Source organism: Malania oleifera, chromosome 5 (genome assembly GCF_029873635.1).
Source record: "Malania oleifera isolate guangnan ecotype guangnan chromosome 5, ASM2987363v1, whole genome shotgun sequence".
Lineage (NCBI taxonomy): Eukaryota > Viridiplantae > Streptophyta > Magnoliopsida > Santalales > Ximeniaceae > Malania > Malania oleifera.
In genome coordinates this window covers 13,380,262-13,396,636 of record NC_080421.1, presented here as the reverse complement: position 1 = coordinate 13,396,636, position 16,375 = coordinate 13,380,262, and the positions used below count along the sequence as shown (strand labels likewise).

General features: G+C 34.4%; 2 protein-coding genes across 2 annotated transcripts; both read left to right on the top strand.

Moving 5' to 3' along the window:
• Window positions 1-6,323: 6,323 nt before the first annotated feature.
• On the top strand, window positions 6,324-7,833 carry LOC131154900 (ribonucleoside-diphosphate reductase small chain-like). The gene is made up of 2 exons (XM_058107715.1): window positions 6,324-6,464; window positions 6,607-7,833. The coding sequence occupies exons 1-2, from the start codon at window positions 6,388-6,390 to the stop codon at window positions 7,607-7,609; spliced, it is 1,080 nt and encodes a 359-aa protein (XP_057963698.1). The 5' UTR covers window positions 6,324-6,387; the 3' UTR covers window positions 7,610-7,833.
• A 2,757-nt stretch (window positions 7,834-10,590) lies between these two features.
• Window positions 10,591-13,423, top strand: LOC131154899 (probable starch synthase 4, chloroplastic/amyloplastic). The gene is made up of 5 exons (XM_058107714.1): window positions 10,591-10,669; window positions 11,051-11,164; window positions 12,728-12,789; window positions 12,906-13,002; window positions 13,207-13,423. The coding sequence occupies exons 1-5, from the start codon at window positions 10,607-10,609 to the stop codon at window positions 13,324-13,326; spliced, it is 456 nt and encodes a 151-aa protein (XP_057963697.1). The 5' UTR covers window positions 10,591-10,606; the 3' UTR covers window positions 13,327-13,423.
• Window positions 13,424-16,375: the final 2,952 nt, after the last annotated feature.

Sequence of the window (16,375 nt, the reverse complement as noted above, 5' to 3'; positions counted from 1 at the left end):
ATGTGATGAAATTACAAATTGTTAAAATTGAATTTTGGTATAAACAGTCTTAAAAAGTGTGAAGGGCTTTTAATTTAGGTATTTTTCTTGACGAATACATTTCCCAACTATAGAAACTTATTAACTAAGAAATTCAATAATTTAAATATTTTTATATTCTGCATCAATTTTTTTTTGAGATAAAATATTCTTGAAAATGATATGAATAGACTTCAAACATGAGTGTGCATAGTCTTAAAAGTGTGATGAGCATTTAATTTAGATATTTTTCTTGGCCAACACATTTTCTTAGTAAAGAAATTTATTAACTAAAAAATCAATAATTTAAATGTATTTAACTAATATAAGTCAATTTTATTGTAATTAAAATATTTATGCAAAAAGAGGGTATCCACATTAAAATTTTCATCTCATTATAGAAGGGCCTAAAAAAGAAAGATTTTTTGTATCATCAATGACAACAAATATAGAAAAAGCTAATTATAGAATGGAATAATGGTAAAATATTAAGAATATTACAACTTCTAAATTTTTGCAACTCTTCCAATACTATATAAACCCGCTTGTACCTAAAGTTTTTTCATGCCATTTTACTTGTTTTCAAAAGATAAAGGTAAAATGAGTTTCGATGCAATATTCAAAATTCTTATCTCAATGGTGGATGGTTCTCTTTTTCTGAAGTATTTGAAGAGAAAAGATTTTTGTCTAGAAGGACAGAAGGAAGACTCTTTTCAAATGAAGGTCCTTGCTCTTGGCAGGTCAAGTAAAAGCGTTTAGCTTTTGTAATAAATTGAAGTTTTATATATCAATTACACACACACACACACACACACACACACACACACATATATATATATATATATATATATTTATGATGTTTTAACAATTTGTATCACTTTTTATTTTGCTTATAAGTGAAACTGTTTGGAAACATTTGATAAAATTTGAATAATATGTAAGTGAGTTTTTTGTTTCCTTATTTTTTATTTTTTTTATGTTTTCTTTTTACATATCTTGATTATTCCGAATGTAAACAGCTGACTCTTTTATTGATTTAGGAACACCATGCTCAACTTTGGTGTTTTTGGTTTATGATATATAATCACTGAGAATTTTTTTTTTTTTTTTTTTTTTTTGAAGGGAAAAAGGAAGGGCTTAAAAAAAAAAAAAAAAAGAAAAAATCTAAGAAGTGGCTGGCATAGTGTCATGTATATAGAAAAAAAACTACAACACTAATTAGGGTTTTGTTCATTCTAAATTCAAGAATTTTGACCAACGGCTAATACATTAAACTCTTCTTCTTTGGAACCAACTCAAGTTCATACCAATAAGAATGTACTGATTCAAAAAGCACCAAAAGGTTCACAAAAATAAAATAAAATAAAATAATAATAAAGCAAATTCGTGAAGAATTATTCAATCAGTCTCATCAGGTCCTAACTCCTAACCAATGAAACACAAGTGTGGACCAAAAGGCTTGCATTCATGAGATTCTCCTTCTGCATCCTCGCTATTGATCTGGGGAGTTATCCGACCCTACTGTTGCGTATAAACCACATCATAGCCTTCTACATTCAATCCTGAAGCAAGGAATAGTGTTATTTCAATTACAAAATGCTCCGCTCTTCCAGTCAAAAAAGGCCTTGCAGCATCTAAGACCAGAGACTTGAAGGCTTCTTGTTTTGCTTCAGCACTTGTAGGTCACTCATGTCTGGACAATTGAAGGTTAGTGTAAGCACGGTATGCAAAAATAATTATAATGGAAAAGTGACTCAATATTCACAATATCCTTCACAATTTGTACGTGTTTATAGTTTCAACGCCAAACTTAAGCATATATGTGACATAATCCAGAAGGATTAACAGTCAGTGAAGGATTTAAATTTTAATCCATTTTGGATGGCATGTTATCAAAGTAAAGATGCATCAATCTTCGATGCTTGCTAGAATGCAACTTATGACCTTTTCCTGAATGAGTCAATTACGCCAAGTACATGATGCACAGTGATGTCAACATCTTCCTCCTACATAAAAATATTAAGTCGACCATGCATTTCATAAAATGAAAGGGAAAACTTGACACATTCAGGTAAAACATGCAGTCATCCTGATAATGGGTTTAAAATGATCAAATATTTTGTAAATTGGCAAAATCAGTAGGAAATCTAAAACTCTTGACCACAGGATCTTTGTTCCTCTAAGAAGCATCTTATGGGTTTCATTACAATGCCAAGAGTTTGTGGTTGGGATGTTGAATGCGTAGGTATCAATTGAGCAGAATAATGCAGCTCTCACTGTGGTGCTGTTGTCGACAATTGTTTACAAGTAAAATAAATTATCCAGCCATGAGATTTGTCGATACAGACTTCCCTGACATTTGAAAAATGACACTCTAACCTCCTCTTGAATTTAAATTTAATAATACTCATACCCTCTTCATTAGTCGAGGATCTATGATGGCCTAACATATTAATTTGATCCCGATGTGGTAAGTGGAGGAAGTTCTAATGCCAAAAGAGCACCCATATGCCATTATTGGATGAGTTCCAAAAAATTTTCTTGAATCCTTATCTTATTTTTTTACTATATCTTAAACTCTTTGACTTAATGTTTTAGTTTTGGATCTTAAGCTTTTAATGTATCAATCCATATTTGATACACTAAATAAAGTAGATTGGCCAATTCTTGAAATTTTCAAAAAGTTTATTATAACAACTTGCATCCATGAGCCAAAAATAAAGTAGAATGGTAGATGGATGTGACAATAGAAAAGATAATGAACTTTCAAGCTAATCATTTTGCAGTTTGAAAATATTGGATTTAATAAATTTTATTCAAATTTATGTAAATATAAATGATAAGATATGAAAGTGATGCTCCTAAACAATTAATCATAATTTTATGCAATTTTGAATTTTAAATTTATTTTTACTAATAAGTTATGAAAATAAAACGTTGAGTGTCATAGGCACGTGTCATTATGAGTTCACATGACAAGATCAAATGAATAAAACATAGTGTTCTTACTACTTGATCCAACCTAATACTGTCACGTGAGCCCATGCATAATAGTTACTCGTCATGATGCTCGGCATAGTTGATTATGAAAGTAATGATTTTTTGTTAAAGGAGCCAGACATGTGCTAATTTTTCATTTAAATCATATTTCTTTTAATTAAAAGAATTTACTATTACGGGCTCATGTGAAAGTATTAGGTTGGATCAAGTAGTAAGATTACTATGTTTCATTCATCTAATCTTGTTGAAGGAGCTAGGCATGTGCTAATTTTTCATATATTTTGAAATTTCAATATATTTTACTATTTTTCTTATTGCACACATATGCATGTCATGTGGAATCGACTGTTTTTCTTCCAAAATTTGTATCTATTAGAGGTTATTTATGTCTTTTAGTATTATTATTAAGTGTGTTAGTACGTTAATTAGTGAGAGTTAGTAAGGGTATTATTGTCATTAGAATGTATTTAATTTGTACTATAAATAGAGTGAGAGACCTACCTTCAAGTTAGGTAATTCATTTAATCAAAATCTCAACATGGTATCAGAGCGTGATCCAACCTAAATCCTATCGTACTCGGGCGTCGCTAGAAAACACCTTCCCATCACTACCTTTCTCATATCCACCTCCACCCTTCTTTATTTCACAAAACCAACCATTAAAAAAAAAAAAAAACTTTCTAAAGCCTACCCCCGCAAAACCCCATTGCTGACATGTGTCCCACGCGCTGGCCAAATGACGATAGTTCAACTCCATATACTGTTGTGTGAGAGAGTTTCTGACTACCTTTTTCTTTTTCTTTTCCTCTGCCATGTTCAGATTCCTTCTCTAGACTATGTTATCAAGCTATCAGACATGTTTTTTGCTCAATTATCTAACCTTTTTCGACCATGCACTCGTGGTAATCCGATAGTTGTTTTTCGGTGCTCATAAAGGCATTGTTTTGAGTTTCTTAGGGCAGTGGCAATGTTAATAAGTTCAGTTGTGAGGCTGTGACAGTGCTATATCAGTTGATAAGTAATTCATCATGTCCATGGTTGTGTTAGAGTTTCACATAGTTTATGATTGCCCTGATTAGCTTTGATTGCTCTTCTTGTTTGACATTGGTGTGGCTGCAAGTTTGTGAGTGTTGGGATGGAGTCTATGAATCCTAAAAACATGTTTCCTTCATTGTTGTAACAAATAACAACTCAAAATTTGGATGAAAAGAATTATATTCAATGGTATAAATCTGTTTGGGTTTATTGAGCAAAATTTGGAAAATCTAACCACTTGCTCCAATCTTATCCTTCTTATTAGATAGAAAAAAGAAGTGTGGATTCAAGTAAATTCCTTGATTGTTTCCCTTTTGTAGAATTCGATGGAGCCACAGATTGCACTGATATGCATGCTTCTAGATACATGCAAGGTGATTTGGGATTATGCCAAGCTTCTGTACTTTAGTAACATTACATGTATGTATGATTTATCCTGGGAGTAATACTTTCAGTTACAACAAGGAGATAGGAGCATTGTAGATTATTTTGGTGAGATGAAACGCATATATTCATGAAGAGCTTAGTGTCGTGCAACCTATGACCATCGTCATTCATGAGATGCAAAAGTAGAGGGAGCATATGACAATTTTTTATGTTCTAGCGAGCTTGAGCCTGAGTTTGAGGCAATCCAATCCCAAATACTTAATAGTGCAGAGATGCCATCATTTGCCGATGTTTATTCTCATGTCCTTTTGTAACGACCTGAAGAATAATGATATTTAAATAATAAAAAGGAAGGAAAATGGAAACAATAACAAAACGAGGTAACCGACTTCGTTGACGAACGCTCTGCATTCATCGACGACGTTGCACTTTGAATGTAATAACCCAAGGAATTTACCCATGGCCTCGTTGATGAATACAGGAGATTCATCGATGAGGGTACAAGAGGGTCTCATCGACGAGGACATGTTTCGTCGACGAGAAGATATCGAGAGAATTGTAACAACCTGCTATATATATATATTAAGTTAAGCTGCGCTCATAACTCCTGATGGAATAAAACATCAACCTAAGCAGCGGGAAGCTGAATCCATACAATTGAAACCATATATATACAATACAATACTAGAGTGCTAACATACCCTCACAGTATAAATACACAGCAATATCTCTCAAAATATACCTCATTCAAGACTAGAGCTATACAAGGAAAACCTTTCCCAAAATACTCACTCTAACAATAGGCAGGACTGAAACCCCTTTATCTGCGAGCCTGATCTGCTCGCCTCGCTGGATCACTTGAAAAATATAAGTTAAATGGGATGCGGCGACGCTCAGTAAGAAGAAACATGCTATTACTAGGGTGTAGCAAGTGAGTCATATACTTGGAAAATCTGATCTGAAATAATATACCATACATAATAAAATGAGAAAACTTGTATATCTGTTACCATATAAAACATGCTTCTGTAGCTTAACATAAACTAATTATTCAGAATGTTTTATTCATGATATTGATAATACTTATAAGTATAACTGTCGTCTATAAATCTGATCATAATATGTATGAATAATAACTATGAAAACTCCCTAGATGGATAATTGAAGTCATGACTTAATCTCTCATGATAGGGTTATGAGAGGTATGCTGCAACTATCTTTACTTTTTTTAAAAAAAATTGTATTTAATGTAATTGTTATTTTAAATAATTTAATGATATATTAAGTTATTTTAATAATAGTTGAAGTAGAAAAAAAAAAAAAAGATTATCAATGATTATTTGTTGATGAGTTAGACCAATACTCTTAATGCTTAATGTTAATAAAAAAAATTAATAAGGTTGATAAACATCAACATATTGCAAAAAATTATAATTTAGTTATTATTAGAAACAATTAAGCTCCAATACATTTAGTTCTTATTGGAAGTTATAATAAATTTTAGTTTAGTTACAAAACATAAACTGCAAATTTATGTTACAGTTTTAAATTATTAATTATTTTATTAATGGTGCAACTCCATAATACTACCATTTCATTAAATTAGACAATAATTGACAGTTCCAAAGTTTTGACATTGAAAAATTAAATTTTTTTCTTGTAAAAGATAAGAAATTCGTAGCATTCACAAAATTTTAAAATTTTCCTGCACATTTTTTATTTTTGTATTTTCATTAATTTTGTAAAAGCATTAAATTTCTAAATATAGGTTATTACTAAAGTTGAAAAACAATATATATATATATATGTATATATACACTTTTTATTTTTGTATTTTCATCCTCATTCTTTGTATTTATTCACTTTTATTGAATTAAGAGAGCACAGTGACCTGTTTGTGGATATGTGCGCGCGCGCGCGTGATTAATCTATGTCTTTCTGTTGAAGATGATGTGGGCTTTCTTGCAGATTGTAAAGGTAGGTCACAGGTGGGACTTCGCCATCGTCCTGTGGTGCTCAGCAAGGTGAGCCTTCTCTACCGCCCCCTGTTCATTTCCCAAAATTCAAATCACCCGCCCACTTTCATTCAAAATTTGCTGGGAATCTCCCTATAAATTTCAAAGCATCCCGAGCCCAGATGCCTCAATCTCAATTGCGGTTGTGCAGTACTTCGAACCAGATGCCTTCAATGCCGGAAGAGCCCTTGTTGGCTCCAAACCCAGGTCGGTTCTGCATGTTCCCCATTCAGTACCCGCAGATTTGGGAAATGTACAAGAAGGCTGAGGCCTCCTTCTGGACCGCCGAGGAGGTCGATCTCTCCCAGGACCTCCGCCACTGGGACGCACTCACCGGCGACGAAAGGCACTTCATTAGTCACGTCCTCGCCTTCTTCGCTGCCTCCGACGGTATCGTCCTCGAGAACCTCGCCGGAAGGTTCATGAAGGAGGTTCAGGTCGCCGAGGCCCGCGCCTTCTACGGCTTTCAGATCGCCATCGAGAACATCCACTCGGAGATGTACAGCCTCCTCCTCGAATCCTACATCAGGGATCCAAACGAAAAGAACAACCTCTTCCACGCAATCGATACCGTCCCCTGCGTCGCCAAGAAGGCCGATTGGGCCCTCCGGTGGATAGACAGCTCGGAATCGTTCGCTGAGCGTATCCTCGCCTTCGCCTGCGTCGAGGGTATCTTCTTTTCCGGCAGCTTCTGCGCCATATTTTGGCTGAAGAAGCGCGGGTTGATGCCAGGGTTGACTTTCTCGAACGAGCTAATCTCCCGCGACGAAGGCTTACACTGCGATTTCGCGTGTTTGCTGTACGGGTTACTGAGGTCGAAGTTGAGTGAGGAGCGAGTCAAGGGAATCGTCGCTGATGCAGTGAACATAGAGCGGGAGTTCGTGTGCGACGCGTTACCTTGCGCCCTCGTGGGGATGAACGGTGATCTGATGAGCCAATACATCGAGTTTGTGGCTGATCGGCTTCTGGGTGCATTGGGATACAGCAAAATCTACAACGTCCCAAACCCGTTTGATTGGATGGAGCTGATCTCTCTGCAAGGAAAGACCAATTTTTTCGAGAAGAGGGTCGGGGAGTACCAGAAGGCTTCGGTGATGTCGAGCTTGAACGGGAATGGAGGAACTCATGTGTTTAAAATGGACGAAGATTTCTAATTTTCTGATTTAGGATACTGTGGAACCCTGTGTACCTTATTTTAGTATGCTCGTTAGACTTGTTGATTCTCTATCATCTAGACATTATGGTTTGGTCCACGCTGTTATGTTTACTGGATTCAAATTTTGAACCCCTTGACTGTGTTGTGGAGGATTCTCCACTGAAATATTGGCTTAAGTTGATCAGATTATAAAATATGCACAGTGCATAATTGCATATGAAATTAAGAATTGATTGGTACGAGTATACTACAAGATAAATTTCTTGTCGGAATGAAAAGAAAGGGTACCTATCTTTATGATGGAAACCAATGCTCGTTGCTCAGCCCAGTTGTGTTTCCCTAGTTGAACTTGTAAATTTATTTATTTATTTTGTGAATACTGAATTTGATATTATACAGGAAGCTGTTGCTGCAACCACTGCTATCCAAGAGAATATATTTTTTGAGATGGGAGTTGGTGAGCTTATTCCTTTTGACGCAGTGGATATACTAGTGTGAAAGTTTCTGGTTTCTTTTAATTCAGTAGATCACAAAATAAATTCTTTTATTTTCAGAAAAGTGGTAGATTTTGATATGCTGGCTAATATGGCAACCTTTCATTGGGAGTATATTAATTGTGGTGAACATGTAATAGTTATGAAGTTGAGCATCTAGTTCAATTGTCTTCATGGCGGACTTTTTGTTTGTGTACTCTTGCATTCTAATGCAAAAGTGACATTTGTTCCTCCATACAGCATAAGCGTGCTGTGCAACAAATATTAACACTTTATTTGGATTGTGATTTGGAGAGAAAAGAAAAGAAATTAGTTTTTATCTTCAAATCACTTGTTTAGATTGTTCTTTATGAAATAACTGGAGACATGTGGAGGGAAAGCAGACCCATTCGTGACCTTTGTTTGGAAAAGAGATTAAATTTATAGTACTTTTTAAAGTACCAAAAACACCTCAAGAGAAAAAAGTTTATTGTCTTAGTTAATGAATAAAAGGCCAATTTGGTAAAAAGTTTATCGTCTTAGTTTTAGCATTGCTACTTGTGTTGCAGCATATGCTGTGCAGTTGCTGTTGCACTTTCATGGACTGGACAGCAAAGTTTTGACTTGTCTAGACAAACTATCTTGTGTTTGTTATTTTAAACAATGCTTAATACCTTAAGGGGACATTTGATTCATGGAATCCTTAAGAATTGTCAAGAGTGGGCTTTGGAGTCCTAGATTCCCACGTATTGTTTACCTTGGGAATCGGAATCCTAATGGCTGGGATTGTCCCTCACATTCCCATAGGTACCCCTATCTTGAACCCACCCTTCTCTTTTGAATCTTGATTATTTTCTTTTGACTGATTTGCCCTTAATATTTAGAAGGTGGGATGAAAGTGTGACATCCAGATCTTAATATGAGATGAATAATAAAATATAGTTAAATCATTAAATACGGAACATCAAATAAATAATGAACAATAAAGTAAATAATAATATAATAACTAAATCATTTGCCTAAAAAAATGTGAAGTCATAATATATAATAAAAAAATAATAATATGGTAATGATAACTGTACCCAGTATAAAGTAGGTGGCATTTCCTTTATAAGAGCTTGAGGATGAAGCCTCCTCAGATGAAGATGTCTCTGACAATACTCTCCCATAAAAAAACTTTTCTATTTTTGATGTGTTTAAACTTATTGTTCATGCTTTAGGGGTAATGTTGTTAAAACTGAAAGAAACCTAGGTTGAATTAACTGTAGGAATGATGTATTCCTGGATATTTTGATGGGCAAACAATAAAAATATTGCCATGGGATTGGCTTCCCATTCCCAGACAATGATTCCTGTGCAAAAGTGATCCAGAAGAGTGTCAAGGATCACTTAAACCAAGTGCCCTCTAAATGGCAAGTGTCTGTATGTTCTATTTCTGTTCAGGTTGTAATGAGGCTGAAGGAGTAGCATTATGAAGTTAGAGCAGGTGAGAGACTGCTCTTTGATGTTAAAAATGTAGTCCGTTTCATTTAATTTATGGAATTTTGATTTGCATATCATATCATTTATTTCTTGCTTTTACTTTTATTGTTCATCTATGTATCCTGGAACTCTAGATTTTTTTGGTTTTGCAAGAATGTAAAAAATTGTCTTGCCCTTGGCTTCTCAAATGAATAGTCAGTTGAAGGGGTCCTCAACAAGAAAAAGAAAAAGAAAAAGAAGTATCTTTTCATTTGCTTGGATTGGTAGCACTTTAATATCTTTTCACTTTTGTATTTGATAAACTGTATTTAGGAAGCTAGGTAGGGATGATACCAATAACCTATCTTTCTGTTATTGTTTATTTTGTTTTCAAATGTTCTAGATAACTAGGGACAATATTAATAACCTTGAGACTCTGTTCAGGTAGCACCTTGATTTCTTATTTATTGGTCAAATTTTAGAACTAATTAGGTGTTATATTAGATACAATGGCCATTTTTCTGGGTGTATTTATTTTTCTTTTAATATTGTATATGGTGCTTATTATTATACATTGTCTTGAGACAGATATGGTTTTTGTGCCTTCTATTATCAATCAGGGAGAAAGTATGGAATGAGTGTGGGATATTACTCTGAACATATCCATATGCTTTTCTAAATAAATTAATAATGTTTTATCTGGTAGGATGTGTCCTCTCAGAAGTTTCAGATGTTGATCTGGAGATGTTGAAGGCAGCTGTTTTGATTGCTTACAGGAGAGGCATTCAGGTTAGTTCTTTTTTGATGGATTCTTTGTCCTTCAAATGACTTTCATTGTAGCTGAATTATGCTAAAAACACTTATTAGCTGATGTGGTAAGGATCCTTTTAAACCTACCTTCTAGGTGAATGATGATCTTTCTTCCGAATGCGAAGAGAAGTGAAAATCCACATCAGCCAGTAAAAACTTTTGGTTTATTTATTTGGCTTCAATTATATTTTTCTTTCCATTAATTTTGCCTTGGATACAATATGTTCAGTGAGTCCCTGCAGTTTATCTTCATGGTGTCTAGCAAAATGCCAAGTATAAACAGGGCTCTAGAATCTTTTCAAGAAGAACTCAAGGTAAAAACTTTGCCTGTTCTTGTCTTTTTCATCAGCACTGTATACAAGAAATTTTTAGTGTTCACCATGCATTCAAGATAAAGATGTTGAAGCAACAAAGGTGCTGCTCTTTTATGCAAAATTTATTCTGCTTGCATTCTATTTTGAAAGCAAGCAGGTTAAGCTGTAAGCACAGTTCCTGCTTTTCAATGTGGTATGCCATTTTTTTTGTCAAAGGAAGCATTTTCTGCTAAATATGTATGGAATTCAAATGTTTTTTCAGTCATCAATAGATGTTTAATGGTCGGGCTTTATGCTTGCAATAAATATTAGGATTCATTTGATTTGGTTCAACTTACTGGCATCTTACATGCTGTAATGGGTTCTCTTCCATGTCTGCAGGATGAAAGTGCCAGATTTATAAACAAATACGATGAGGTTTTATCACATTTAATCTTTGCAGGATCAGACATTATCTTGTGTCCATCTTTTCATGACCCAGTGCTCCAAGTTCTGGTATGTCAAGTAGAAGTATAATTAATGTGAAAAGACTAAAATTAACATCCTTCTCTCAATCAACTCAGCTCAAAAGAGTTCTTTCTTACCTGTTTGGGATTTGAAGCATGAATCCCTTTATGTGCTGTTTGGACCTGAAGATCTGAGATGCACTTCCAAAATATAAGTTCCTGGGAATCTAGGCATGTAAAAAATATGGATGTTGGGGATGTTAATACACTGAAGTTTGATTCAGATGATGAATATTATTGGATTCTGGGAACACATGGATACTACAATCATTGTTGCTCAGAGTTGGTGTGTTATTGTCTTTATTTGTTATAAAGCACATTCAACAAGATGGGAATGTGGATATGCTCCCATAAAGATGAACATCTAGACTCCATCCAAAATTGATTTTTTGTGAGAATTTGGATTCCCATGGGAACCTACATTTCTGTAAATGTATCTAGATGTTCATGATTACCTTCCCAGAATGTTTTGAGGAAAACCCTGAACCATTATTCCACCATAAACCAGGAAAGTAAAAAACAGTCATGCACCCAATTTCTTTTCGATTAATTAGGGCGCCCATTGGGTGTGAGCTGCTAAAAGCAGAGCATTCCATAATCACTCCCCCCCAATCCCTAATCCCTTACCACCCCTTCCCAAGATTAGAACCTAACATCTCCAATATTAGGCCCTTTTCACTTGTGGAGAACAGTTTTATTTCCATTTCTAGCTTTTCAAATGATTTTCAAAAATGCCACCTTGTTTTCCAGTTCTCTAAATTTGTAGAGGAAAGTGGGAATTTCTAGCTTTTGTATTTAAATATTAGAAAATTGGAAAATAAGGTGGCATTTTTTTGTAAATATATTTAGAAATTTTGGAGATGGAAAATAAAAAACTATTTTCCACAATTAAACAGGCCCTTGAAGTCCCAAGCTCTGCCCATTGACCCACTCAATTTAGATATTAAAGTCCCAAGCTCTAACCATTCACCCAACCGATTTAGCCGTCAGTTGTGGAAATTAGTTTTCATATTTTCATTTTTCAATTTTTTTCAAATAATTACAAAAATGGCACCATATTTTCCACTTTTACAACATTTATTCAGGAAGCTGGAAAATAATAAAAGAAATATTTTCTAATTTTTTTATTCAGCTGCTAGAAAGTTGGGAAATAAGGTGGCATTCTATTCAATTATTTGGAGAATTGAAAATGAAAAATGGAAACTTTTTTCCACAAGTGAGCAGCCCTTAACCTTGTCATTGATTAGCCATTGCACTATAATTCACATTCTTTATCACCTTTTTTTGGCACACTTGTGCCATTTGTCACCATGCTTTTAATCAAATCATATTCCCATATTAGTGCAGTCATTGATCATCAATATCCAATAGGCAAGCAATTTAAGAAGAAAAAGAATCCCCTTTCTTGTCATGACCTGGTACTACATAACTTCTTGCAAATTCACATATTTCACCATGTTCACTTCCCTTGTATCATAACCCCATATATATGCACAAAAAATTAAATGTAATTTTCATAGTTGATTTTCTTTTTATGCCACTGAAAATGTAGCTGAAGGCTATAAAATATGGAGCAGTGCCAATTGCAGTAATGTACAATGACAACAGATTCGGGTAACTATTAATATTTGATTATTTGAAGTAACAAAATAGAGTAATAAAATGTTTTTCCTTTTGTTATTTACTCTTTTTACAGAGTAATGTTCACGTCATTTTGTACTTCTTCACAGGCACAGTGGAGATGGTGAATTTGACAGCACCAAGGTATCGCACTACATTGGCAGTACCTTTGCAAATATGTCCCTGAGCCAAGCCCTTGATGAAATGGTTAGCTTTTCTTTTTTTCCCCCTGTTGGTCATTAATTTTTCTTCCACTTCAATTGTTAAGATTTTCTCCACTCACAGGAAGAAATTATTGTAATAATTTATTATTATTACTACTGATGTTGTTGTTGCTGTTATTATTATTCAGAGTTTGTGTGTGTTAGGGAACTAAATCTATTTGAATCTTCATTGTTTTGTTGTTTGCAGAAGAACAATCCATTGCAGTGGAGTCGAAGGATCCTGGATGCAATGGAAAAGGACTTCTCATGGGATGCAGAATGCTGTGACATACATATTGCTGCTTATGCATTCCTAAAAAACCTGTGAAGCTGGTGGAATTCAAATGTGCATATGTATATGCAAATGTGTCATATGTGTAGCTTTATGGGCACTGCAGAGACGAGGCATTTTTTTCTATGTTGATGTATTTGTTAATAGACTTCACGGAGGGGTTGGTGGAATTAATTCAAGTTTGTGGTCTTTTAGCGTTGAATGCAGCAGCAGTAACAAACTTCATTAAGAGGATTTTTTTTTATATTTTAAATCTTCCATGTATATACTTTCTTTTAGCAGACTCCACCTAGTGGGGCTTAAGGCTTGATTTGCTGCAGCAGTTGTATATTTCTTCTTTTCTTAATAAAGTTTCTATTTCTACATAAAAATGGAATTTCTTGGATTATGAGACCTGTTGTGCTGTATAACCAGTTCATGTTTTTATATTATCATTCAATAATTAGCAATGTACTCTGCAACATCTGCTGGCCTTAGGACCTATGCTTCTCGATTATGGAAAAGAGTGACCATTTTCACAGCTAGTATATGTGCCTCAACTAATTGAAAACTGTTGCGGCCAATGTTATGTCGATCTGTAATACCTTTGGGGAGCTTCAAGTAATTTTCTTGGAGCTTGATGGAAAGCTGATTGCACTTTTCACTGGTGTAATTTTAATGTATGCTCAAAATATTATGTTTTCCTGAAGCTGAAATGTTGAATTTGTATGCATACAAGGTTTCACGTACAATTTTTCTGGGCTGGCATGGGAGAAACAGAAAATTTCCATTTTCCAATTTCTAGTTTTGGCAGAATACAAATAACTAAACATTTTTACTTTGCTGGTTACCCACAATACTTTATGTAGTTAATATGTTCTGTTATTTGGATTGAGGAGCAACAGCTAGCAATGGTGCGAGTTGGAGTGGTAGGACATGCACTGAGATTGTGGGATATGCACTTCAGCTAGCGAAATTCAGTAAGATTTGCTGATATTTTTTGTTTGATAGTAACAGTCTACTTTTGCTCGCATCGATTCCTGAATATTACATCGAAAATTTCATGTTCATAATTTATAATCTGCAAATAGATTGATATTATCATCTTGTGGTTGTGTTAATCTTGTACAGTTTCATGTTGCAAACAATCTAGACACTGACTATGAATCAAGCATGCTCTTTTCTCTCCCTTCCTCTCACTGTGAATCAAGCATGTTCTTCTGTGCGCGTGTTAAGAAAATTGGAACATCAGTGGGCACAAGCATGTTCTCTCATACAGTGTTCGTGTGTCCTATGGAAAGTGAGACTGCACAACAGATCCTTTTTCGTTGGCTGATATCAGAACAGCTATTTTACTTTTGGGCCAGTGGCTTAAGCAGCTGGATTATCCAGCATTTTAAAGTATATTTATTGGTTATTATTTTCTTAACGTGTTATGATTCCTTGCAGGGGGGATTTTAACTCGTATAGTTTTCAAGATGGTGTTCTATCATCGGCATTCATGGCTGGTCTGTGGCTTCTCCGATATATGCATCCTTGCAAAGTGGTCATGCTGTATAATGTTTGTTAATTGCTCACTTATTTACGATTTAAAGATTTGACAGTTGTATGAATATAACATAGCTTCTCCACAGGTAATGATCCTGAGTTAAAGCTTAATGAAACATGATGTAGGGCTAAAAGTAAATGCATTCAATAATTAAGTAAACTCTTAAAGAGTAGTTGAATCAAGCTACTCGGTCAAAGTTGGTTCATTGAATTTTAGGCAGATTGCTGATATACTTACTGGAAATGGCAAACTAAATAATGTTACTCAAGGGAATAAGATTGGGTGAGAACTCACGTGTGCTAATTTTGAGTTTTCCCATCCATAAACTATGAGGAAAGTAAAACACATAGTATGCCCCATCTATGATGTCGCCAATACCATCCCTAATAAATTTGAATATTGCTTGTATTCTATCAAATTAAAATGTCAGATTTCAACTGAAAAGATCTAATAGCCAGAAAGGAGCTTGTTTTAACCCTCAAATTTTTTTAGTCTTTCTTTTCTTTTAACATTTGAGTTGTGATTGCGAAGCTCAATTGAGTTTTTGGTGCATTGCCTCATCTCTATCTCACTCTTCACAAATATCCTTTTTGATAGCAAAAGAAATTTGTTGAGGAAAATGGAAAGACTTACAATCTTAGATGGGGAAAAAGTCCTCAAAGAAAACTTAAAAAATAAAAATCCATTAAAAAAAAGCACAAAAATATCTCCTACTAAACTAATTTGAAAAAAAAAAAAAACCTGTTTTCAAACCCTTCCCATCATAATTAATAGAATATTTTAAATTGGCTAACTTGCATAGTCCCTCTTTTCGTCCTAGATTTGCTAACCACGAGCCATCTTACTCTTAACGAATATTGCTTAGTCTCTTTTCATTTAGGATTTGCTGAGCTTTTTAATTGTTGCATTTTCTTGGAGCACCATTATCATTTCTTTAAATTTAATATTGGAGGTTGGTTCCCAAAATGGTGGAATTCACCATCTTCCTATGGTTATGGATTGAAAGTCCTAGTTTTTATAATTGTAAACTTGGATCATGGAAAATAAAAAGATTCAACCAAAGCAATTGAAAGACTCTAAACATCAAATGGATCATGGAAAATAAAACGAGACTGAAAGGGGGCTTTAAAGAGAAAATTAAAAAAGATTCAACCAAAGCCACCACCCTTAGACCAAAATTAAGATGTTTAATCTCAATCTACAAAAGATGATACGATGGCCGCTAAAAAGACTCAAAGAAGTTTAGAGTACAACAGGCTAAAACTTGACAAATGTTCCAAAATGCATTTCCAATATTTATAAAAAGAAAACCCAAGTTTAATATCTAAAAATTCAATTGTAATCGAGGGGGGTAATGTAATGTATTGTGTTAAAAAGAAGTTTCTTGAGAGTGTAAAGCATTCGCGTATGTTTTTATGTACTTTGCACTCCAATGACAACTTCCATAGGCCTCGCACATCTGCAACTCCACACAATCTGCAGTTTCACCAAAAGTTCATTCATTATTCAGTAACAATTCCATGTACAGGTACAAATGAAAACAATGTAGTTTGATAG

Bases quoted from the DNA above. Each gene is read 5' to 3' on its own strand.
- LOC131154900 (XM_058107715.1), top strand. From the start codon at position 6,388: ATGATGTGGGCTTTCTTGCAGATTGTAAAGGTAGGTCACAGGTGGGAC. The intron at 6,465-6,606 runs GTGAGCCTTCTC...GCGGTTGTGCAG, and splicing joins GTCCTGTGGTGCTCAGCAAG to TACTTCGAACCAGATGCCTT.
- LOC131154899 (XM_058107714.1), top strand. From the start codon at position 10,607: ATGGTGTCTAGCAAAATGCCAAGTATAAACAGGGCTCTAGAATCTTTT. The intron at 10,670-11,050 runs GTAAAAACTTTG...CCATGTCTGCAG, and splicing joins CTTTTCAAGAAGAACTCAAG to GATGAAAGTGCCAGATTTAT. The intron at 12,790-12,905 runs GTAACTATTAAT...ACTTCTTCACAG, and splicing joins TACAATGACAACAGATTCGG to GCACAGTGGAGATGGTGAAT.